The sequence below is a fragment of the Harpegnathos saltator genome, unplaced genomic scaffold (assembly GCF_003227715.2).
Source record: "Harpegnathos saltator strain DR-91 unplaced genomic scaffold, Hsal_v8.6 scaffold45, whole genome shotgun sequence".
NCBI classification, from domain to species: domain Eukaryota; kingdom Metazoa; phylum Arthropoda; class Insecta; order Hymenoptera; family Formicidae; genus Harpegnathos; species Harpegnathos saltator.
Genome location: NW_020230261.1, coordinates 486,158 through 511,725, shown reverse-complemented (window position 1 = coordinate 511,725; position 25,568 = coordinate 486,158). Strand labels below are relative to the sequence as shown.

The 25,568-nt window shown below is 42.4% G+C and overlaps 1 protein-coding gene across 2 annotated transcripts in view; it reads right to left on the bottom strand.

Annotated features, from left to right (window-relative positions):
* The window catches only part of LOC105180911 (octopamine receptor beta-1R), a 100,916-nt gene that overhangs the window by 10,651 nt on the left and 64,697 nt on the right, over positions 1 to 25,568 (bottom strand). For both annotated transcript variants that reach the window (XM_025301747.1, XM_011137257.3), the window contains exon 3: positions 9,667 to 9,888. In XM_025301747.1, coding sequence (XP_025157532.1) covers positions 9,667 to 9,888 — 222 coding nt within the window. The remainder of the gene's footprint in view (positions 1 to 9,666; positions 9,889 to 25,568) is intronic.

Below are 25,568 nucleotides of genomic sequence, written 5' to 3'. Positions count from 1 at the left end.
AATGAGAAAAGGAGAAAGGAAAAGGAGAGAAATGAGAACAGGATGCGATAATCCGGACGCACGCGACTGGTCGCGACGATAAGAGAAAAGAAAAAAAAAAGAGAGAAGAAGGAGGAAAGTCGAATTGCGAGCTGCTTGCGTGTCGGAGACGGAAGCGGTTTCGAACAAAAGTACTCAACCCTCTCTCCTCCTGTCCCCCTCTTTCTATCCTCCTCCATCTCTGCATAACACGTGAACCGAGTGCCTTCAATCGTCTCGCGTATAAAATTATCGAGGGCGAACTACTATCGCGAGAAGCGTGAATATTTCGTCCGGCTCATGATGGAGCACGAAATAAATATAATAGGCAAGCAAATAATAAATAAGCGCGAACACAGCGGAGCGCGCCGAAGGCTGATTAAAACGGCGCGTATATCACGCGGATGAGACTCGCGAAGCGAAGGAAACATTCGTTTCCTGCCCCCCGAGCGCGACCGCGCCTCGATTTGGATTACCTCGGCACGCTTCTCCGCGTTTCTCTTCGCCGACCCTCTTTCCGCGCTATCGAACTTCTTCTTCTTCTTCTTCTTCTTCTTGGCCGCGGGGGATTTCTTTGCGGAATGAAGAGAGCCGGTCTTGTTCCGGTGTTGCTCACGTAACGATTACATCGGGAAACACGTCGGTCGGTGTGCGCATGTCGCGTATTATCGCAAATATTAAAACGACCCGACGTGTGTGGTAAACGAATAGTGATGGTATGAATACGAAATACCGTGTCGTGTACGGAGAAAATATATGCGATGCGATGCACAAGCACCAGCGGATATACTTTAATGGCGTATTCTCGTGGCGTTGCTATCAATAAAGAATCTTTGCGTCGCATGTAATCCAATAGAAAATGACAAAAACTAATGTAGTAAATGGGGACAAAATCTCTAATAATAATATATACACACAACACATAGATTACAACCATTAGTGTCAACGATGGCTGTCAACAAAGATCATATTCGATACGCGATGCATTTCGCATTTTATTTAAACAAAAAGGTTTCCGAAACAGCCAGAATGATTTGTGCTGCTTATGATGAGAATGCTGTGACCGATTGCGCGTGCCGAAACTGGTTTGAACGTTTTCAAAGTAATTTTGATCTTCACGATTAACCATGCTTTGGTCAGCCAAAAAAATTTCAAGACAAGGAGTTGCAAAATCTACTGAATGAAAATTCTACTGAACGGCACACGTACAACAAAAACTTGCGGAAGAGCTGGGAGTAAGCCAGAAAACTATTTGCGATCGTTTACGTCGTACGGGAAAAAATATAGAAAGAAGGGGAGTGGGTTCCACACGAGCCATTGACAAAATCGCCGATTGACCACATGTGTTACCTTGCTCGCTAGACGACAAAAAAAGATCCTGTGCACAAAATCGCAACTAGTGACGAAAAATGGATTGTGTATGAAAATCCTAAACGCAAAAATCATAGGTTGACCCTGGTCAATCGACAACCGATGGCAAAACCCAAACGTTTCGGAAAAAAAGTTCTTCTCTGTATATGATGGGACCAGAAGGGAATGCTGTACTATGAGCTCTTGGAACTGGGTAAAACCATTAAAGCAGGGATTCACCAAGAACAATTGATACGTTTGAGCGATGCAATTGAGGAAAAAAGGCCATTTGTTGGACAAGGCAGCCGTAAAGTTATCCTGCTGCACGACGATATTAAACCGCATATAGCAGAAGCCACGAAAGAAACCATCTTATACTTGAGCTGGGAAGTTCTCCCACATACGCGGCGTATTCTCCAGACTTGGCTCCATCAGATTTTCACTCGTTTCGGTCGATGAAACACGTCCTGTCTGAGACGCAGGGATCCCGACCGAAACAAAATTCCGGTCCGGTTACGGTTACGATCCAACAAGATATTTCGTAACGCTTTTCAATTTCGATTTCGGTTCGGTTAGGCATAACGGATCTGGAACCATTTAAAATAACGCTTCTTTTGGTTTTGGTTACGGTTTCTTCGAAATTATTTTTTATATAAATATTTATTTTTGTAAATGACAATATTACAATATGTAATATATAAATGAATTTTCTTCACAAAAAAATTTAAGCGGCATCATTTTTTATCAATTTTAACTACCGTTAATAATTTCGATTTGATGTACTTGGTATTGCATCCTCTGTTTTTGAGATTTTTGTGGCAACGTTGTAGTTATCTGTTTCCAGCGGCCGTTTTGCTTGTTTTATTCTCCTGACATTGTAATCACAAAATATGAAATTATCTATTTTTATTTTATCTTTATAATTCATATAATAAAAAAGCCGCGCAATGTTAACGATACCGACGACTGTCGGAATCACGGTAACGGAATAGTGGCTTTGAATGTAACTATTGTAGTACGTTGATCGCGGTGTGAATTTTCTAATAAATAATCGGCGGCGGCGACACATGTCGTAGAAACTGAAAAAGGACCGAAAACCCAAAACATTTTTATCGGTCCGGTATCGGTTTCGGTCTGTTTGATACTATAAAATTTCGGTATGGTTATGGTTACGGTTTGAGTATAAAAATTGATTTCGAAACGGTTATCGGTTCCGGTACCGGTCCGGTCCGGATCCCTGCTGATACGGTACACATTTTTCGACAGTTGACGACGTACGAAATTTTCATCGATGACTTTATAGCCTCGAAGCCACCAAGTTTCTATCGTGATGGGATTTGGCAACTGCCCCAATAAATGGTGTAAAGTCACCGATAACGACGGGACATATTTCATTGATTAATCTTGTTCTATTGACTTTTAAATTAAAGGTTGAAAATTGCCGAAAATCGGAAAGAATTAACTACTAGACCTAACACATGTGTGTAATTTAACAAATAAATTATCCTGAGAATCATAATCTCTTCGTAGAACACGCCGTCAAAATAATTCACGGTGATTGCGACGCATCTCGTTTGTGTGAAGAAGAAAAACCATACGCGCATACGTGGAAAAAATGAGAAATATAATAAATTTCATGCATTAGGAAATACATCGAGATACCATTGCCCACTTAATATTCCGATAGCGAACATCGATGGGGCGGTTCAGTAACGGGTCACAACTGCGCTTTTATATCTTTCCGAAACACCGCGCTGAAACGTGTCCCTCATAAACCACAGCGTCAGGATCCATTAAATAGGAGCGATAAATATTTATCACGCGTCGTGAGCGTCGTAATAAAAGCCCCGAAAAAGCGGAAGCGATAACAAATCAGGAAGGGAATGAATTCACACGCTCGCCGTTCCGCTTCCGGCGTTTTTCGTCTTAAATAACGCGTGCGAATATTTTTAATCAAATGATACGTGCTCTTAATGTAATTGCATATATGTACACACATAGACACACATAGAAAAATACCGCACAAGTACCAAATGCGCCCACGTGACATTTAAACATCCCTTTGTCGTTTCGTCGGCAAACAATCGTTGAACGACAAATTGCTGAGATAGAATTTTATAAATATTCAACAATACTCTCCCTCTCTCTCTCTCTCTCTCTATGCCTCCCACACGCGAGTATGTATATCCCGATTCTTTTACAATATTATGTTAAAACATCACCGGCACACAGCGGAATATTCCAAACAGTCCAGCGTTCGCAGCGGATTCTCTAATTCTCCCCCTCCCGCGACTTTTCTATTCACCCTTCGATCGCGGGTTAAATTTAAGAATGGCTGACTCCTGGTCTTTCGCATGGCCGTTGGCCCGCTGTGACACGTCTCCGAGCTGCCAGCGCATTATATCTCGAGGAGGCACTTGACACACACCCGCGAACTATCCCACCCCCTCCGGGGGTGACTGACTGCCTGCTGCGCGCCACTCATCCCTCAAACTTCGCACTGCAATCTCCGGAGATCGCGACGCGCGACACATACATATACACACGTATATACGCGCTACTTTTCCCCCGAAACTATCGATCGCGTCTCTATATAACTCTCGACCGACCGACCGACTGACTTTCATCCTCTCCCCCCGCCTCTCTCGCTCTCTCACCTCCTTTCCACATTACTGCACCCTCAGGAATTTCGGCGAAGCGACACGGAACGCGCAATATCCCGCTTCATCCCTCCTCGGGAAGGGGATATCGTTCGATGGTCGTTTAGCGTCGAGCGCTCTTTTTCGGGACGCTTCGGGCTAGCTCCCGGGGAACTCTATTCGTCTCTATATACGCGTGTTATGATGGTCTCGAATAATTCGGGGATTATGCGGGGGCTCGCCAACGAGAAACAGATACGTCGATCTCGAGCTCGAAAGTGGAAAAAGAAAAAAAAGCGATCGGGCGCGGCGCGGCGCGCGTATATAGGCCGTGCGCTTTCAATATCTCGCGTCGTCATCTCCCCTCGAACGTCAAGTCGAAACTTGGCGAGAGTTCGTGAAGAACGAGCGGGGAGGACGCGTGTTCTGCGCGATGTCTGTTGTTACTTCGACTAGTTACACCAGGGGAGAAACGGATCGGTCGATCCGGTAGATTTATAGGCTCTGCCGGGCGAAATGAAGCGCAATCAAGCAGACTTGCGGAGGCAGCCTGAGAAATTACGTATAAAATCTGAACAATTAATGACGCTCGTGCGCGCAACTTTCACAATCCATAATTAATGGCAATTTGAGCCGATTGTGCGCGCGTGCACAGAAAATTTTCATCGAGGTAAAATTTTTACCGAGCGATAATACCAAGTAAATAAAATTTTCATCGAGTGATATACGCGCCATAACTTTTATTGAATAATACACCGTTTCAGTTGCGCGAAAAGTTTACGCGTTGCAACAATTAATGAATAATTCCTTTGGATTCCAAATGTTAGTATCTTCTCAAAATATTGTCTCCGTGCAGGGCGAGTCAACTCAAGAGGAAGGTCCTTCACTTTGCAAATTTCATGATAACTGTTAATCTCTTCGGTATGGTAAGTAAATTATATTTTTCGTGGGTTTTCGTGGAGAATCGTTGTTGCTGTACCAACAAGTTCTCATGCTGTAGCATCAAAGTTCATCATCAGGTGTAATAATTGATTGATCTAAGTGTTGCTCTAAGATGTGGTAAAATATATGCTAATGAATTACTGAGAATGGCGGCGTAAAAAACTGCACAATCGCGACTACATTCGTGCGAAGCTGGCGAGGTTTTCCGTTGTAACGGCAAATCTTTTTTCCGCGCATTAGACATGACGCGTTGAAAAGGTTACACTGCAATTATTACGCGCTGCGGCAACTACACGCCGTGATGTTATGTAATTCTTCCGCATCGGAATTATAATCGAGAAACTACGATCTTTCGCGAATGCTGATTCTCCGTTCGAACGGTCAGATAATATCCCGATTGTTTACCGATTTTATTTCTCCAACGGCAACGTGGCGAGCTTTCTTGAAAATTGATGGAAACTCGCCGGCGCGTATATCGGCGCGTCGATTTTTACGATACTTCATATTTCTCCATCTTTCTTTTTAGTTAAAGTTTGCGCCGAGCGCTTTCGCCACACGAGGAGAAAAATTGGGAGCTGCATCGATGACAGTCCTGTATGCGGCAATTAGCGAACTCGTAGCACGATATTTTCTCTCCCTTTTCCCTCTTTTTTCTGGTTTTTTTTTCTCTTCTTTCTCGGTCGCACCCTCGTTGCCGATATTGGGGTGAAAAGCGCGCCCGGAAAATGAAGCGAAATGGAAATACAGCCGGCATCGGCCGGCCATAAGCATTGATTTCCATCACGCAGTGAGCGATGTTGCTCTGATTAACACTTTTATCATCAGAGCAACTAATTACCAGCGATAGCGAAATTTGTTGATGCGCCAAATTTCCTCTGACGCAACAGCGAAACGTTTTTTCTTAGCTCGGCAGTGCATTTGGCTGAGTGCTGTCTTGACTGACTTTTGTCGTCGGAGCGACTAATTTTACCAGCCGCAATGGGACTTGTTAATGCGCCAAATTTGCTGTAACTGTAACGACGAAAGGTTAACTGTGCCGACAAAAAATGGTATCTTAAACTATACATTCCACCGGTTGCAATAAACAATTGTTTTAGTCGCGCTAACAATCCGCCGCGTCATCTGAGCGTCGCATCGCGCCGCGAAGTTCTATTTACGTTTTTACCGGCACGCAAACGCTCCGACCAATTAATTACCGAGATTTCCGAGGCCGCCCTCGGCGAGGAAAAATGAGTAGGGCTCTCAAAAGACACTCGTGAAACGTACTTCCTCTCGCTCTCTGCACACTGCAACTCGAGAGGCGTTGCGAGTATTTGCCGTGAGAAAAAAGAAAGAAATTGAGAAAGACGACGAAAGAGAGAGAGAGAGAGAGGGGGGGGGAAGAGGGCAGTGACACGCGTGTCACGTCGTGATTCAAGAATTTTTAGTTATGTTGTGTTGTCCTTTTTGAATCAATGGATTTAACCAATTTACCCTGGAATGGACAAGTCTGTGTGAAAATAGTTGATGAATGTATGTTTAAATGTGGAAGTATTATTGGAGATTTGATTTAGGAGACTGAAAATTAAGGAGGTTAAAATTTAAATAAATACCTTTAATAAAAACAAACCTTCAAACTAACTTCTCAAAGAATTAGAATTATCTTTATATTTAAGAATCTGTGTCTCAATCGCAAGAGTCTCTTCACGAAAAGTGACTGATTTCTACCACAAAGTGTCAAAAGGTATGAAAAGTATAACCTAATGTGTTTCACAGTACAAATGATTTGGATCAACCTTTAAGCGCAAATGACAGATAATCGTCTGAATTACTAAATCACAAGGAACTAATGAGTTACAGAATGTGTCTACTGAAGAGCTCTGCGGCCTAGCTTGCGCATCGCCTTTTATAACCAGGTGATCAGATACTCCCGCGCGAGTTCTTACCACCTTATAAGAAGTAGGGAACGGATGTTTCTCACGACATAAGAGTCACAACCCATAATCAATAATCAATATTCCATTGTCAATTGTCTTTTACAGTTTTTCATCTCTCGGTCTTATTCCGAGTCGTGATCCTATTTCGAGTCAATATCTTGTTTCGAGTCGTGACCATGTTCTTTAAAAGTTAAAAGTTACGTAGTCGTAACATGCGTCCCAGAGGACGTGCGTACTCAGCGACACTTGAAACGAATGATCGAGATGATCGCGATCAGGAGATGATAACGATAATGCGCTTGCCAACGTCACGTCGGCGACTAATCCCGCGTATGTATGCACGTTTCGACCGCGAGTGAGCCGCGATTAACGCGAGTTGCTGACGCGCTCTCTTCAAGCGAATCGATAAAAAAGTCGCTTCCGCTTGACTCGGTGAATATTAATTGATTTTCGACGGGAACACTCTTGTTTTTCTCCTCCGCTTTATATCTCGCCGATTGGGTCGCCAATGGAGGAAAAATTTCACCGCGAAATCTGTTACATGCAAATTTGTTGTACGCTGCAAGAAGAAACTTCGAATTTCTGCACTCGCAGCGAATTAACGGTAAAATCACGGTAAAACGGATTTCACGCGCCTTGTGCACAATGATGATGCCTGTGTTTGCGAATCGTCTCGATAATGAGTGCAAGTCGGTAAACGGAAGTAAAAAAATGGATAAAATCGCGTGTAGGGCTCTCGTCGACACCGTTTTTCAATTTTTTCCCTCGTGTGGATAAAAATGTACCCGATGCAAGCTTTAACGACCAGAAGGAGACGAAATATGAAATATTGAAAAAAAACGACAAGCGAATATATTTTCGACGAATTTCCGCTAGTTCTGTAGAGATTTTTGGGTATTACCATTGGAGATAAAATCGACAAGCGATCGAGATATCTCTGATCGTACAGCCGGAAAAAATAGAATTCGCGGGTAATCGAAAGCATAATTTCCAATTGTGATTCCGATTATAACGGGAAAAATCGCATAATATCATGACGTTGTTAGACCGGCGCGTAATATAATCACACAGCATAATTTCTCCAAAAGACCAAATTCAGAGACGGAAAAATTTTACTGACGCATTCCGCTACCAATACATTTTACCGACTACAGTGCCATACTTATAATCGAAACACCAGATATAGGTATAGCGTTTCAGTGAGAAATACGCTGATTATATTGGGTTGGCAACTAAGTGATTGCGGATTTTAAATAAGAATGAAAATTCAAAATTTTAAATTTGCTTTTTTAAATTTTTTTCAATGCATGTATGCGATACATTGAGCTTCTCTGCAATATCACGTGTTGTGCTATGACGATCTGAATCGATAATGGCCTCGATATGGGTCTCATCGACTTCAACTGGACGGCCAGATCGTTGAGCATTTTTCAATGAAAAATCACCAGAACGAAGTCTGGCAAACCAATTTTGACACTGCCTTTCTTTCAAGGCTTCATTCCCATATACGGCACATAACTTCTTGTGTGCTTGCGATGCGTTCTTGCCTTTTCGGAAATAATACAATAAAATATGTCTGAAGTGCACGTCTTGCTCTTCCATTTTTAAATTGGGATAAAAACAAAACTAAAGAACTAATCGATATAATTTTTGTACTAAATGAAAGGTAGAAGTCCAAACAATAAGAAAAAAATATAGGTTAGGTACTTTGAACACGTTAACGAAACAAAAGAAAGTGTAAAATCCATCTGTCGACAAAATCCGCAATCACTTAGTTGCCAACCCAATAGTTTGGCGAGTACGTACCGCGCGGTAATCGTGTTCGTTCGTCGAAGTAACGTTAAACGTTGTGACGCGTCGCGCAACACGTGTCTCCTTCGAGTGGTAAAAGAAAGACCGTTACAAACTAGAAACTTCACTGGCTTCTAGCGAGTCTACAGTCGTAATGTACGAACAGTCAGTTGCTGTGTCATATTTAAGGTTTCGTATTAATAGTTTGCGTTGCTCGCAAAGCTTGTTTCGCGTGAGATATTCACGTGTATATTTAGAATTAGATCGGAGTTTGTAGCTGCGACTCAGCTGTTAGAACTCGCCCCTAACTCTAAATTTAAATCTGATTATCTCGCTTGAGAGAAGTCTCGACGATTAACGCGATTAACACCCCCGAATCCCGATCCCGAATCTCGGAACTACGTAGAAATTAAGGAAAGAAACGGTTTGTCTCATTAAGGTTATAATCACTTTCGACGTAGACCACATTTTTCATTGTTTTATAAAAAAAAAAGGTATTAACGTTCTATAAGATTATTACGTATATCGTTGATACTAAACTAAATATGTTACGAAAGCGGTTTTAGAAACGCAAGTTCATAAATGCAATTTCACTACGCAATTATTGAATATCCTTTTCCTCCTGTATTTAACGAAATTTGATATCATAGCACGGCATATATCGTGTAATAAAAACAAAATTCTACCGCAGGAAATAATCGCTCCGGCGACGAAAATTAGCAGATTGACGATGTTTCCAAAGTCAAAGTCAAAGTCCTCCGCCGCACAATCACCGAATTATGTGTTTGCCGTTTCTAAAGTTTGCCCAACAAGTTCTAGATTTATCGAATCAGCTAATTCATTTGATCTCTCGAATCCCGCTCGCGCCCCCATCAATCGGCTCGTCCTATCGTGCGTGACTCTTAGTATGTTTCTTCTTTCGATTTCCCCATCAATAAATCGATCAATCGAACGCGATGGATCGTGACACCGGCGACGTTTCAGCCGCATCTTGACACGGGTGAACTCACCAGAGAAAGAAAGGAAGCCAGCAGGCGAGGAACGCCGACATGATGATGCCGAGCGTCCTGGCCGCTTTCCGTTCCCTCTTCATCTTGCTGCTGCTGGCCATCGGCGGCTCTTCCGGTTGCGGATCGGGCGACGATTGGTCCACGGTCGGCAAAGAAGTCAGACCGGCGGAGATCCCGTTGATCTGCAGGTGCTTGTTGAGAAGAGCGGCCGCCACTTTGCTCCTGAAACGCGAGTAACAATTAACGTTGTCGTCGGGTGAACAGAACGTTGTGGAACACGTGACGTAATTTAATACAATTCTAAATAACACGATTAAATTGTAATTCAATATTTTGATTCAATATTAAATCGCTTCATTAAGATCTAAACGTTAAATCGCAGTATATGATACATTTACGGATAATAAATTAATTATATCATAAACTCGCTGCAGTAAATTTCAGATGAGATAATATTTCCTGCAGTATCAGTTATAATTATGATAATTAAAGAGGAAGGGAAATAACGTATCGTATTTAAAAATGTGCGAGACAATCGATATGGTAATGGGGAGCGAAATCGGACTGAAAAGTTCAGCGGGAAAATCGCATTAGCCTTTTCAAAAATTATTTATCGAATTATATACTGACTCTCAAATTTGACTTGTGATTGTAGAGCCTACTTTTATTATTATTTGTTATATTATAACAGAGCAATATACATTTAGACTTTTGTCCGTACTAAATTTCCGTCCGTACTAATCAAAAATTTCTTTAATTACATTATTGTTGTAATAAAATGTTTAGGACAACAAATTTTGTTTCGTGAATCTTTTTTTATACATAAATAAATCAGACAATTAAATACTCGTACATATATAATTATGTAAAAACGTACAAGCAAAGTGAATAAATATACATAATTAAACGAAGATACATTTCGTCTAATCCGTCATTAGAAAAAAGAAACTTCAACTGGGAGCGAAAAAGCCAATAAGAGGAGACGCAAGATGTAAATTACAAAGTTAACTCAATCTGTAAACGAAATAAGAAATGGAGTGTCGGTCTCGTTCTAGTTAAGGCCGTAATCAAATCATTCTTGTGCATTACTTCTCTCTGGACTTTCCCGCCGAGGAAGGAGGATCCGGATGAGGCGACCGAAATGTTATGAAGTAATTCTTAGAAGGGTCCGTGTTTGATATCCATTTCTTGTCTCGTTTATAAATTGACTAAGTTTCGCAATTTGCATCTTTCAAAGGCCTCTCATTGGCTTCTCTCGTTCCCGATCGATCGTACGCCCGAGAGCTTTGACAATAAAAAAAAAAAAAAAGGGTGAAATGAAAAAGAATAAAACATCAATTCGCACGCTTCGAAATACTCGCCGAGCGTCGCGTCCAGCGCAATATCGCTAGCTTGTTGAACAAGCTGCGTTACGCATGTCGTTATGATTACAACATGTTACTCGGCCGAGGTTCAATCGTTGTCACCAATGTTTATTCAACTTTGACCCTCTCTCTCTCTCTCTCTCTCTCTCTCTCTCTCGTGTGCGCGCGCGAGAGTACGATGCACCACGTAGCGTATGGTTATCATCGAGCCACCTGGCCGTTATCCAAGTTTATTTGGAGCCGCGTTTTCGGCCCGTTAAACCGCTGATTTAACGCTCTCTTTCGGCGGATGCGCTCGACGGGACGATTATTGCGTGCTGCGAGTGCACGTCGGCGAGATCTTCCGCCTCCGCGGAAAATCGGCCGCGGAACGGAACAAAACGGCGCGGGATCGAAACGCCAGGCTGCTCGACTGAACTCTGACCTACCGCGGCCCGACATTTTGCTTCCCGCAGCCGCGGTAGATTTCGGCCTCGACGTCGCGCCGTCGAAAATTTCCGTCGAGTCGTTCGGTATCGCGCGCGTGCGCGACTGAACATTTGGAATTTCGATTGTTATATTTGTTCTAATTTATGGAGAGATTTTCAGTTATTTATCGTATTTTCCCAGAGGTGATTGTCACATTTAGCGACGTGCAATTCAGTTTTGTTTCCTCATTGACACAGTTTGCTTTCGAAGAAGTTAAAGAATAGATAAAATTATTAAAAACAACTTGCCGTGCGATTGAATCAAGCGCGGCTCTAAGTACGTTTCACCGTATTCTCCACTCGTCTCGGTTAAGCTTTCGTAGCGGAACGACAGCAAGGAGGGATAAAAAGAGGAAAGAGCAATTCGCCCGACGAATTGAGCTACTTATCGCAATAATTTGCCGATGACAATTCAAACGAGGACGCACGCGCGTCCGTTTGATTGTGGCCGCGGTAATAAATAATGCACTGCACGCTATCACGCTCTCGCGACGCGACCCAGCGTTGCAAAATTGCGAGTTGTGTTCAGCGTGCAGGGCGGAGCTGTTGACAAACAGCGCGTTCGTTACTCAATTAGGTTGATTCGCGTGCGCGATCTAACGGCCTATCTGTCTCGTTGCCTATTCGCGGCTGCTTGATTCCAGGACAGACCGCGAGTTTCCGTGCTCGCACATGTGCACGCACAAATGAGGGGGCGCGCGTGCCGCGAATTACGTAATTCTCCTTATGTCGACGGAGGACCGTCTCGCGGCGATCGTCGTCTCGAATCGCCTGCCTGAAGAAGGAAAAACGAAACGAACGCGCCGAGATGGTTATTGCGGAACTGCTCACGACGACGACGGACTCTCCCACTGGAGCAATTCTGTTCTTTTCTACGCCGAGAGAGAGAGAGAGAGAGAGAGAGAGAGAGAGAAATATCCAAAAAAGAAGAAGATATTCCGTCGGTGGATCTGTGTGATAAAATATTTACCTAAATGTCAATTTTTTCTTCTGATTCAATAGAATAAAGTACCGCCTTTTTGTGAACGATTTCAAAAACTGTCCGCAAGGATTTTCGGTTGGAATAATTCTGTTGTTCTCTATTCACTATGAGTGTGTGTGTGTGTGTGTGTGTGTGTGTGTGTATGAGAGAAAGAGAGAGAGGTAGAGAGAGTGAGAGAGGAGGGGGGAATATTGGAAAAATGGGAAGGTATTTAGTCGATGGTTACTGATAACATATTAGGAGATTGCCGTTGTGAAAGCCGTGCTTTCTGTGTTTCTTAAGCATTTATATCAATAATAAAATGTGTGCATACATCAATCAAAGTATTTGCCCTCGGAAGCTATAACTTTCCCCCACTTTTCCGGTAGAAGTTGAATTCTGCGACGAAAGAACAGTTTGTCTTTCGAGCCGGTCCATTCGGCAACCCAATTTTCGACTTCTCCGTAATTACGGAAATGTGTATCTTCCAAAGCGTGTTGCATCGATTGGAACAGATGGTAATCGCTTGGGGGGTCAAGTCCGGAGAATACACTGGATGCGGGGAACCTCTTATTCGAACTCCATCAGTGTTTGTTTCACGACTATGGTAACATAGGGCCGAACGTTGTCATGGAGAAGAATCACTTTTCGGCGATTTGACGCAATTGATGGTCGTTTCTGCATCAAATTATCATTCAAACGGTCCAATTGTCCAATTGTTGTCGACGACATTCGGCGGTGATTGTTTTGTTCGGCTTCAACAGCTCATAATACACAACACCCTTCATATCCCACAAATAGAGAGCGTTGTTTTATGACCGTGGATGTTTTGCTTTGGTGTCGACGTTGATGCCAAAACAATTAGTCAAAAACAACCCATTCTTGCGTTTCAGGTTGTCCAAATAGATCCATTTCTTATCGCCGGTCACGATACGCCGCAAGAAATTCTTTTTTATGCCTTGCAAGCAAAGAAATCGAGATGTTTAAGTGATTAGCAATGGCGTTTTCGGTCAATTCGTGTGGCGGCCATTTCCCTTCTTTCTCGATCTTTCCTATGGCTTATAAACGTCGTGAAATGATTGATTTATCGACTTCGAACTGTTGAGCCAATTCTTTGAGTGTTTGAACAGGGTTTTCTTCCAATAGAGTTTGCAGTTGTACATCTTCGAACTTTCTCGATTGACCTGGCCGTTGTTTGTCGTTGAATATCACTTTTGAATCGTCGAAACCAATCTCTAAATATTATTTCCGATGGAGCAGATTTACCATAAGTTTTCGCAAGCCATCGATGAGCTTCAGCGGCACTTCTTCTTCAAATCAAAGTAGTGTAGAAGTATATATCGGAAGAACAATTTATCGCGTTTCATTTTAATTCGGTTATAGGAAAACACTTGTATAAACAAAGGATGGCGCCTGATGACTGAATTTCAATGGGAAATGTTCACACTTCAAAGTGACATAAGAGACATCTGTCACTGCCCCCAGCATACGCAGTTAGAGCCATCTACACGTGAACAGCGGCTTTCAATGCAACCTCCTAATATCTACTTAAATTTAGATTCATTTATTTCAGCGAAATAAACAACCGCTCTTTTACGACGAGTTACGATTTCAAGACAATATTTATTTTGCTCCCCGACTAAATACCTTTTTTCCCGATTTTTGTCCTCCAGTGAAGATACCTTTTTTCTTCTTCCAGTGAAGACATTTGTTGTGCTCTCTAAATGTCTCACAATAAAATCTCACTGGAAACGTATGGAAATTCACCCGAAGCGATAGTGCCACGCGGAAAGATACTGCCTCTCGAAATCGCGAGAGGTGAATGCATCAATCGATTAGAGCGAATTTGTTTCTGTGACATTGGATTACGTAAGATTCACGCTCCAGTTTCGAGAGAAGATCTCCACTGAACGCTTCGAAACGCGGGATTCGCTCCGCGCGAGTGAAAAACTGCTGCGAATTCGAGCGACTCGGCGGTCACTCTGCTTTGAAATTCCACCGAAAGAAATTCAGAGGATACGAAAGCACACCTGTTCACCTCGTCCTTTTCCCTGTTTTTTTAATAGCTCGTTCATATTTAGCCGTCATGGTGCGAAAGGGTTCGGCGTTTCCCGTGGATACAAATTCCGATAAATATTTATAGTATGAAGATGACGCAGGACGATTCAGAGGATTCAAGAGTACTCTCGTGTGCGCGAGAAGTTTCCTCTTGCACATCACCTCGCTCTTATTTATCGCGACGCAGCATTGATCGTCGAGCTCACTCGAAACATTGCCACTTCGTTTCGCGAATGGAATTTTATTTGAAGAAATTTGAGAAAGTTGTCTGGGAAAAACATAATTATGTTCCGACCGGAGACTTTCCCGCGCGAAGTTTCTGCATAACTATCTCGTGTCCTCTTCTCTATCGACGATACCAAGAACGGAAAGGGGGGAAAGGGGAGAGAGGGGGGATCTGCGAGCTACGCAGATCGGGTTGTTGATTATACACTGAGCTGTCGCGCGAAGGCAGCAGGAATCCGCGCTCGCAATAACTTCGCGGATGCAATTACGAATAAAACGCGGGGATATTAGAGTTCCTGAACTTTAAATTACTAATTAGCATATTTCGGATATAAATAAGTAGTTTCTCTCATTACGCGGGGAGGCAAACGCAATTAAACTTCGGCAGCACGTCGCGGCGTACCTTGTTATCTGTCAGAATGGAAACGCACGTGCTCGCGCTCACTCTCGCAAACGCGTCGCTCGAAGTGCGGATATTAATATTTTCAAATAATATCCACCGACCCCCCTTTGCCCCTCGCGCGTGTAACGCGCCGAACGTATATACGCGTTACATCGCAGAGTATATAATCCGCTCGCTCATCATTGTTAGAGAAAGGAAAAGGACACTTGTTCGTTAGCGAGCAACGGTCTCTCGCTCTGCAATTCTAAAAGCGAAGACACTAAAACGGAAAGACGAAAGTTCTGATGTATTCCGCTTTTCGTCAATCAGGTGAAAATGTACATTCCACGGCTTCTCGCTTGATTCAATGTATACAATGTGAAGGGAAAGTTGAATTGCAAAGAAAAATTTCTTATTTATTAAGAGACTGCTGTCGATTCTATAATTTTTTATTGCAAGCAATGATCTCTTTTGGCAATCCTAGCCTCCAAGGAGAAACATTTTTTTTTATATTAGGTTGGTGTAAAAATAATTGCGGTTTTTATGTATCGAGTATAATAAGGACGCATATATCAGTTAAAAATGATTAATTAATCCAAGTAATGACCATTGGCCTGCACACACTTTTCCCCAACAAGTTTGGGGAAACAAGTTTGTTTATGGCTACAAGATAAAATTCTGGAAAAGATAACGGTAACCAGAAAGATCGACGCCAAACTTAAAATAATAAAAACCGTAATTATTTTTGCACCAACCTAATATATTTGATGACGTCATTATGGCTAGAGGGCCCTAAATCGTTTAATAAACGTACATTATCCTAAAAAATTCCAAATTATAAAGAGGGAGACTCCAATGTTTCATTTTGTCCCCCAGTGGTGCAAAAATTTTAAATTCAGTCGCCGGCACACATAAGTTGAAGATTAAAATCGCGGGGAAGTTTAACGTTTTATTATTCATTAAGGGACGATTTTCCATCCCGCAGTGCGTCGTTTGAAATTGCAAATCACACCCAGATGATTCAGGCCAATCTTTATCGCAAAGGCTGAGCCTTTTCTCCGCTGCAATCTATAATATAAGAATTAATTTGAGCCAATAAGACCGGCGCAGCGGGATTGATTTTTCGCCACGCCGACATCTTATCGGCCGAGATTAATTCTCATTGACTGAATATCTGAGAGCCACAATGCTTATTCCTCTCCATCGCGATCCGCGTGGAAAGTGACAGTTTGCAGAAGAAAATACAAAGACCGGGTTGAACGGAAATACGAGCAACGGACGAAATTCGAGATTACGACGCTTCGTCATTCATCGAGAAATCCGAGTCCAAGTCTCGATCTCTCGTAATTCGATACAGAGAAGCTGTTCTCGGCCAAGCTAGTTGGATTAAAAAGTTCAAAACATTGAGTTTACAGCTTTTATTACTCCGGACTTCGATAACCACTTTGGCTTTTAACGAGAAGACTCTCTCTCTCCCTCTCTCTCTCTCTCTCTCTCTCTCTCTCTCTCTCTCTCTCTCTCTCTCTTTCGTTCGTACGCAAACTCTTGTTTCGGCAAGCGATTCGCATTCGCGAAGTTAACCTCCCGTCCTCGTTACGAGAGCAAAGTTGGAAGATGCTTCTGGAGCTTTTCCTTTTTTATGAACGCTTCGGCAACGCGCCGGGCCAAGCGCAGAAGAGAAGAAAAGAGGGAAGGATACTAGCAAAGAGGGGGGAGGGCGTGGTAATCTGGCTAAATTCGATATTACGAGCGAGTAACTGGAGATTGGGAACTTTCGAGATTCATGGAAATTGAATGACCGAGGCAGTCGCGCCGCGATAAAGACTCCGGTCTTATCTCCGCGGCCGTCGCGGGCTCCATCCGCATGGATTTGTCATATCGAACGAGCCCGAAGGATTCGCGACAGAATATTGAACGGTCCTGCGACAACTTCGTAATCTCGCAGACACGACGGATGATTTCCTGTGTCCTTCACTTCCTTCGCGGTCCCTGCGATCGCTGTTTTAGCAATTGTTACCGATAAATATCGCAAATTCGCGGGGATCTTCTTGGATATTCCAGTCGATCGAAGCGAAAAGGCTATTAACAGGCAGTCTTGTCAATTGATCCTCTTCGTCCATTATGAATATTATTATTAACAATATTTAATGATATTAACCCTATCTCTGCTGAATTAACTCCCCTTGAGAAAATTATTAAAATATTTGGTAGTCCTACATTTTTTGGGTCGCTGATTACGAATCTAAAGTCAAATTTGCAAAATTCAAAATGGCGGACTCAATATGGCGATCATGATGTAGAAAATTAATGAAAATTCCAATTATTATTGATGGTATATGGGTTTTTCGGGTCGCTGATTACGAATCTGACGTCAGATTTGCAAAATTCAAAATGGCGGATTCAATATGGCAACCATAGTGTACGAAATTGATAAAAGTTCCGATTATTACACAGTTAAAGACATTTCGTACTTTTGTTGAAATTATTTGTGTGTAGAAAGTTTTATGTTAAATTTTTTACACATGTATCGTGTGTTAATTTAACATATCGTTGTTGTGTAAACCTAGACTTTCTTGTGTTAAATTAAGATTAAGACTATTTTCAAGTGTTGAAATGACATTTTCAAGTATTAAAATAACACAATTTATATGTAAATTCATGAATTCTTGCTATGACATATTTCATATGTTGAAGTCAGCACCTAAAATGTGTTATTTTCCTCATTATAACAGTTATCATGTGTTAAATGTGTAATGTTAACATTTCTGGTATGTGAAGATTGGATTTTTAACACATTTTTAACAGATTATGTCAATCTTCACATTTTCATTTCATTAAATCATAGATCATTACTTTTCCCAAACGTTGAAGTAACATTCATTGTATGTCAATTTAACACAAACTGTGATTCTTGACAGCATTCAAATGTTAAATTTTTGTGTTAATTTTTACATATTATGTGTGTTATTTTTTAACATATTTGCTGTATGTTAAATTATCACATAAATGAGAGTGGATGATTTGAGACACACGAAATATGTTAAATTTAATACATCATTTCTTATAGTGTATTGATGATATATATTGAATAAAATAATATTGATAGTATGGATAAGATGGAGATACAGATGGAGAACAGAAAAATATTTGGTAAAAATTTCAGGCCTCTAGATTCAATACTCTCCGAGGAGTCGATTTTTCTCTAAAAAAGCATTTCTTTTCAACTTTGTTTGTTTGTTATAAATAATCACAAATGAATAATTGGGTATAAAAACCTATTGGAATATGTTGAACAACTATTCAATTACCTGGAAAACTCAAATCCCCGATCAGTTCTTCCAAATTATGTGATTTACAACTCAAAATTGAATCAAGAAAAGGTGGGAAGTATACTTCCCACTAAAAGTAATAGGGTTAAGTATATTAACCCGTTGCAGTCCGCGCTGTATTCGCAATTTCGTCCCAGCCGGTCCGCACAGATTTCGCCAATCGCTCATCCGCTTGGTGCCGTTTACTTTGGAAAACATTTATGAGCTTACTTATGAATGCAACGTACTTATGAATAGGTGGATGTATAAAATAAAAGATTTTAAGATTTTGTAAACATTACTTTTTATTGTTCACAGCTTATAATTTACCATGGTATAATAGCGTTTGAAACATTCTCCGACATGCAATCCCGGTTTTCTGTCGCAGGTTTCGCATAGTATGGTATATGTAGTCTCTCTTCTTAGCCACCACTAATATTTCGGTTTGAACACACTGTGCAATCTTTGTGTTTACGCTGCGGATGCAGTGTAATTATATGTAATGTTCCATCTAATCGCTGTCCATCGAAACGCTGTGTCGAGTGTCGCTCGACATAAGACCGCAACGGGTTAATATTTTAATACTGGTATTGCTCGCTGCAATTAACAATACAATACCAATGTTAAAATATTAATTACAATTAATTCGATACGACCCCGGGGGGAATAAGATCGTTTGAACGTGGCCGAGCGACGGAAATAACTCGTGCGATCGTTCGATCTCAGGGCCGCGGAAGAATAACGGCGCGTGCGTGCACGCGGAAAGCGTAGCGACGCGATTTCTGTCGCGCGAGTTTTCGCGCTCGACGAAGGTCCATTTAACGTTTGGCTGCGGCGAAATACTCGGCGATCGACAAAAGAATTTGCACGTGTATTTTCGCGATAATGGATCGCGGCGGGAACGGTTTTTCCGGTAGAGAGGGAACGGAGCCCGGCTTCGTGCACACCGGTGGCGGTAGAATGGAAAATCGCTCGGTCGGTCAGTCGTGACGGCGGCAAAACAGCTGAGCTTTGTGACCGCGAGGCGAGGCTGAAGACACGACGTACGGCGACGATGCTGCGCGAGATTAATACGATGAGAAATAAAGTGATTCCTCGTAGGAAAGGAACGAGTGCGGAATACCAGGGAAAAATTTCTATGACGCACAGGATCCAAGAAGGAAAATAAATAAGAAGAACGAACGATACTAGTGGAAGTAATGAAATGAGTTCGAACATTCGCTACAGCGATGGTAAAATAATAACAGCGACATAAAATACAATGAGTTGGATATAATAAGAAAACAAAAGGAAGAAGATAATACGGAGTGAGGCAATAACATAATAAAAGATGACAAGAACGAAATCACAAAAAAGGAGTAACAAAAATACAGTCATGAAAAAAGCTAATAAAAATAAAATGACAGATTAATAGAGCTGCAAGAAGCGGAGGTAGCGTCTCTTGCCCGGAGCGATCGCATTTTACGTCACAAACAGAAGATGCCTCCAAATGATTGGCCCTCACAAGATGCCCGACTCTCGCATATGACTCCTCGGGCTATATCGTGGACAGCCGCATCACAACCTGCAGGTTAAGCCCTCGTTGGTTATGGATAAAATAACGGTGGGTGGCGGTATCTACAAGTATTATTACCGCAGCAAAGCGAAGGAGAAACGACCTCCGACTGGTTCGTTAGCAGTGCGGCGCGGGCGCGGAAAGCAAGAGGAAGCTATTTTCTTGCCAAAAGCACCATGGCGGTTATGTGTCCCGTAATAGCGCGACGACGCCTTGCGATTCGACCGGCAACCGGCGCTGTTCCGCGTCCGAGGTGGCCAGCGGGAAATTGGTTACTGGTTGGACGTGCGAATGTGGACCGCCGGGCGACGCACGCGAAGTCTGCTATCAGCGCGATGAAAATAACTTACTTAATAGTGGATCTACAATTCGCGCGAAACGTGTCATTGGGACGTTCGCGGCCGGCTGCAGGTCGGCAAATTGACAATTCCGTGTAATGAACTGACTAGGTGCGGAATCCCAATAGCTGGAATAGGGGAGGTACACTGGCGCGGGTATGGCCGTTTCAGACAGGCAGGCCACGGTATCTATTCTTCTAGTTGCCCAGGACGACAGTCACAACGGTGCCGCACGGCTGGTGCATAACAAGATAAATGGATCAGTTTTAGGCTATCAGGCTGGTGACGATGGAATAACATCTGCGCGTCTCGAAGTAATCCCCTATATTCTGAGTATCGCCCAATTTTATGCAGCAGTCAGCCGCTTCGGATGATGACAGTAACATTTACGAATATATGCCGATGGAAGAAGTCTTGGGAAAAATATCTAAACACGATTATTACTGGCAACTTTCATCCCAAAATTGGCCAAACGGCAACCTTCTTGAGACCCACGTACGCGGCGTCGTTGGTGGATTTGGTGGATAGGGGTGGGAGATTTATTCGGTTTTGCATGGATAATGGTTCATAAACAGCATACATCCACAGGCTACGCACTTGGATTTCCGCGGATGGATCCATAAAAAGTCGGATCCATTATATTCTCCTTGAAAACCGACGGAGAAGCTCTACAACATCGACCGGGACTTTGCCTAGTGCACGCTGCAAATCTCTCTGATTATAGTGTGCTATGTTGCTCGACGTTACGGCTGTAGAAGTTAAGAGTAGCTGGAAGATCCAAAATAGAGCAGAAAATTTTCATCATAACGGATAGCTGTAATTTCGCTAACAGACTTCATCACGTACTAACAGAACAGCATTCACTGGAAGTCAACGGTACTCAGTAGGCAACCTCTGGGTGTAACTTTGAAATGCAGCTACTCAGGCTACCATTTCCGAAACTCAGCCTCAGCAACAAGTCCTGGAGAAACAATTGTGGTTTCTTATGGGTACCCTACAGATTGAAGACGGGAGCAAAATAGCGGCTTTTTTAACGTAATCTGTCGGTTGAGGATAAATTCCTTAAAATATCAGCAACGATGCAAACAAAATACAGAGAAGACAAAAGTGGACATCCACTGTGCAGAAATATAACAATGTATTCAGATCCGGTCCATTTTTAATAACAACAATGAACTTATCACTGATGTCAACGAAGTTGTGGAATCATGGAGAGGCTACAATGGGAAAATAGTCCGACTGTTAATAACCCTTTTCCAGATCAGGATGAGGCTGAATCCAACATACCCGCGCAGGAAGTGGGAAACTGTATCGCAAGATGAACGGCAAAGTAAATGGCATCTGCTATGGCCCGTCCTGCTTAGTATAGGTATTCCAGTTCATTCAGTTAAATTGGTCAAGAGCTTATGTGGCAACATTAACATAATAAAAATAGAAAACGCCGGTCTCAGAGCGCAATGTAAAATTAGAGAAGGCGTGAGACAATGGCGCGTTCTATCACCGCCGCTTTTCAATCTGCACTGCGAGTACATACATCACGTTGGACGCCACGCGTTGGACGAGTGGCAGGAGTAACGGAGGATTTCTATAGGAGAGTTCAAGATTTCGAATATTCGCTATTAGGATAATTACTTGTATGAAACATTGCGAGAATCAATGTAGCTAAAACAAGTGTAACGAGAAAGCGCGGTAACAAAGAAAGCGCGCAGATACACACCGTACAGAGAATTACGAAATTAGATAAACTTGTGGCCATCTTGGAGCAAGCAATCGAGGAAGTTGCGAGGCAGAAATTCGTCGTCGAGTATTGTTCGGTCGTACAGCGATGTCACAATTAGAGTTTCCAATCCCGGATATAATTTAAGATCCCGAGATTTCGGGATTTTCTGGATTCCACCCCGGGATCCCGGGACTAGTCCCGGGATTATATATGTGTAAAGAAAGAAACAAGGAATATTTACAAATAATAGAATTATTTTATTTATAGAACGTTCGTAGACTCTTATGAATATTATGACAAACAGAAAATAAAATTTCAGTAAAAATGAAAGCAACTTACATTAATGATTGCACAAAAACCGTTATAATTAAAAATTAAAGTTTTTGTAATAAAAATAAAAAATAATTATTTCTTCTTTTTCACATTTGAAAAAGCGACTTTAAAAATAATAAAACATAAATTTTGTTAAAAAATATCTGAAACAAAAGCGATTGTTAAAAATATTAAAATAAAAAGAATCCAAAATAAAAGTGAAAAGAGAAAATGAAAATAAAAATAACTTTCATTCCTTCTTTTCATTTTGAAAAAACGATCTCAGAAATAATAATGCATCTATTGTGGTATCTCCAAGTCGACTTCTGATCTTGGTCCCAATATACCCAGCTGCTGAAAACGCTCGTTCAGTTTATCCGCGAAATTTAAAATAGAAAACTCCCTTAATATTTAAAACAAATAAAAATAATACATGGAATTAAATTTAGAATATAAATACACACTTCTCTGGCAAATGCTCTAAAATATCAGTAATAAATAATAATTATTAAAGTAAAGCTTTTGTAAAACGTAAGTATTATATAGACACTAAGCATTAAATTTTGAAATCACAAATCCCGAAATTCCGAGATTTGCGATGTTGGATCCCGAGTATCTTCGGGACCAAAAGTTTAGCCGGGATCCGGGGATTGGAAACCCTAGTTACAATTGACTAAAATTTGAGAGAACGTGCTTGTCAGCGGAGAAAGCAGAATACATCTCGCAAGGACGCGGATGAAAATAAGGCAAATGATAAACGTGATGTTTATGATAAAAAAAATAACAAACAAGGATAGAGATCGGGGAGCCACGAGTAGGTGTTGCGTGATTAACGAGGAAAGTAACGCCGGAGAATAGAGGATAGAGAACGAGGAGTGAATTCACAATTGAAACGGATATCCGGTGATTTCGGGGACGCCTCATGGAGCCGTATACGTGCGGCGAATTTGCGTGACGGAATCTCATTTCGCCGGATAAGAAGGTCGCATCCTTCTCGCGGATGCAATATTCACCGAGCCGCGAACTTGCTCACGCGTATGTTCGTCGGACAAGCTGCCGCGGCAGCTTCCTCGCTTTGATCCGGCGCGAGCCACTTGGCGTTCACGAAACTTTTCACGGATCGAATTATGAGTTTTCTTTGACGCGGGCAGGACAGGTCTCCTTCGTGAAAACAAGCCGCTCTTTAGCTCGCGCTCGATAAGCGGGGAGAAAATGCGGAACCGCTCCAGTGGGAAACGAGAAAATTTGACTTCCACTCGACAGAGCTCGTAAGTTCAGCGAGAACGGGAAAGGTGCAGCGGCGGTAAACACGTTTCCCGGACTTTATCGTCGCCCGAGAGCGGCGATAAACGAGCCGTGGATCTCGATACGGCGGGATTAGCGTGCGCGGCCTGTTCTGAAAAAGCGAAGGAAGCTTGAGGTACAGACGTACTACGCGTATAAATATAAAATAAGGCAACGACACTCGGTGGAAAAGTCTGCGAAAGAATATCTGTGATTTCCCTGTGGTTTTTTCTCACAAAACGGGATTGATAAAATTCGTGGAAATTTAATATCGCCGGAAAGGTCGACTTTTTCGAGCTCGTGCCGAGGTAGGAAAACGAATACGATAAACGTTTACTATTTGCTAGCATTAATTACCGTCCTCTATCAAAATTCTTTATGTTGCAACGAAATTATTTTGAGAAACATTTCGTCTCAATTAGCGTTGTTAATCATCGCCTTGTTAACTGTCCGCCCTATAATAAACCATCCTCCCAACTCTTGCATTATTCATACGTTAGTAATTAGACAGTTTCAATTTTCTACATTTTTTAACAGAATTATCAGTCCAAACTTTTATCATTTTCTTATTTGCTATTGTTGATTACCGAACCGCGCTGTCTTGACCAAACTTGAAAAATGTCTTGTTATCTGTCGTTATTATCATCTCCATGTACTTTTTTCACAGAGTTTGAAATTTATCATTTATCATTTATTATTGTTAATTGCTGTTCTATCGACTCTTTATGATCTAAAAAGATTCCCTTAGAAAATCCTCCCCCTCATTATTTATTGTTATTAATTATTGTCTCGTACCGGCCAAACTAAAAATTCCTCCTCCCGTCGTTATTAATTACCGTCTTATTAATCTCTTATTAATAATCCGCAGAGTGGAAAAAGGAGAGAACTTTGCAGAGGATATCTCGTTGCCAGTTCATCGCAGGCAGTTATTAATTATCTTCTCGATTCATCGCGGGCCGATGAAACTATATCGTCGACCAGCCGCTTCGGCTGATTATTATATCTCTTATCATGCGGCGGATATCACGAAGCGCACATATGCGCGTGCGCGCGCGTCAAATCGTCGGTTTCACGATGGAGAGAGAATTTCAAGTCAACCCCGAAAGAGGTTGAGCCGTGAGAGCGAGGGAGGGAGGGAGGGGGAAACGGTCCGGTGACGCTTCCAAGCCGGGGGGGCTTATCCCGATTTAAAAAAGTGCGTCGCAAACTGCGCCACCACCTCATCCTCCTCGGGCTCCTCCCTTCTTTGTGTCTCGCCCCTTCGTCCTCTTTTCAAACACATCAGTCCGTCTTGCTCGCTCGCTATTTGCAATTCTTTTCAACAAATCTTTACGGCGCGCGCGCGCGACCTACTTTCGCCGTCAGCTTCCAGCCCACACGCACACACGCATACAGATATACGTAATACGCATACGCACGCACACACACACACACACACACACACACACACACACACACACACACACACACACACACACACACACACACACACACACACACACACACGCACACACACACACACACACACACACACACACACACACACACACACACACACACACACACACACACACACGCACGCACACACGCACACTGACGAAATCACATATATCACATATAGGACAGGTTGATACACAGCTCCGACATTATTCCGAGGACTTTAGCCTCGGTTAAAGCGAAGTAGGCCGCTTTAGAGATTCGCGTCGCTTGTGTCCCGGACCGCGTATAGTCTATAGTCACGCTATAATGCCTACGGTATGTGTGCACAAGGAGCGGGGATCCGCGCTCGAGTCACCCCGTAGACCGTAACCGGAATTATAGCCGAGAGCTGTGCCGAGAGAGGAGCGACGTCCTCCAGCCCCGCTGGAGGGCGTCGCTCCGGATCCTCCTCGTGTACGAAGAGTGTCCAGGTTCTTCCACTTGCGCGG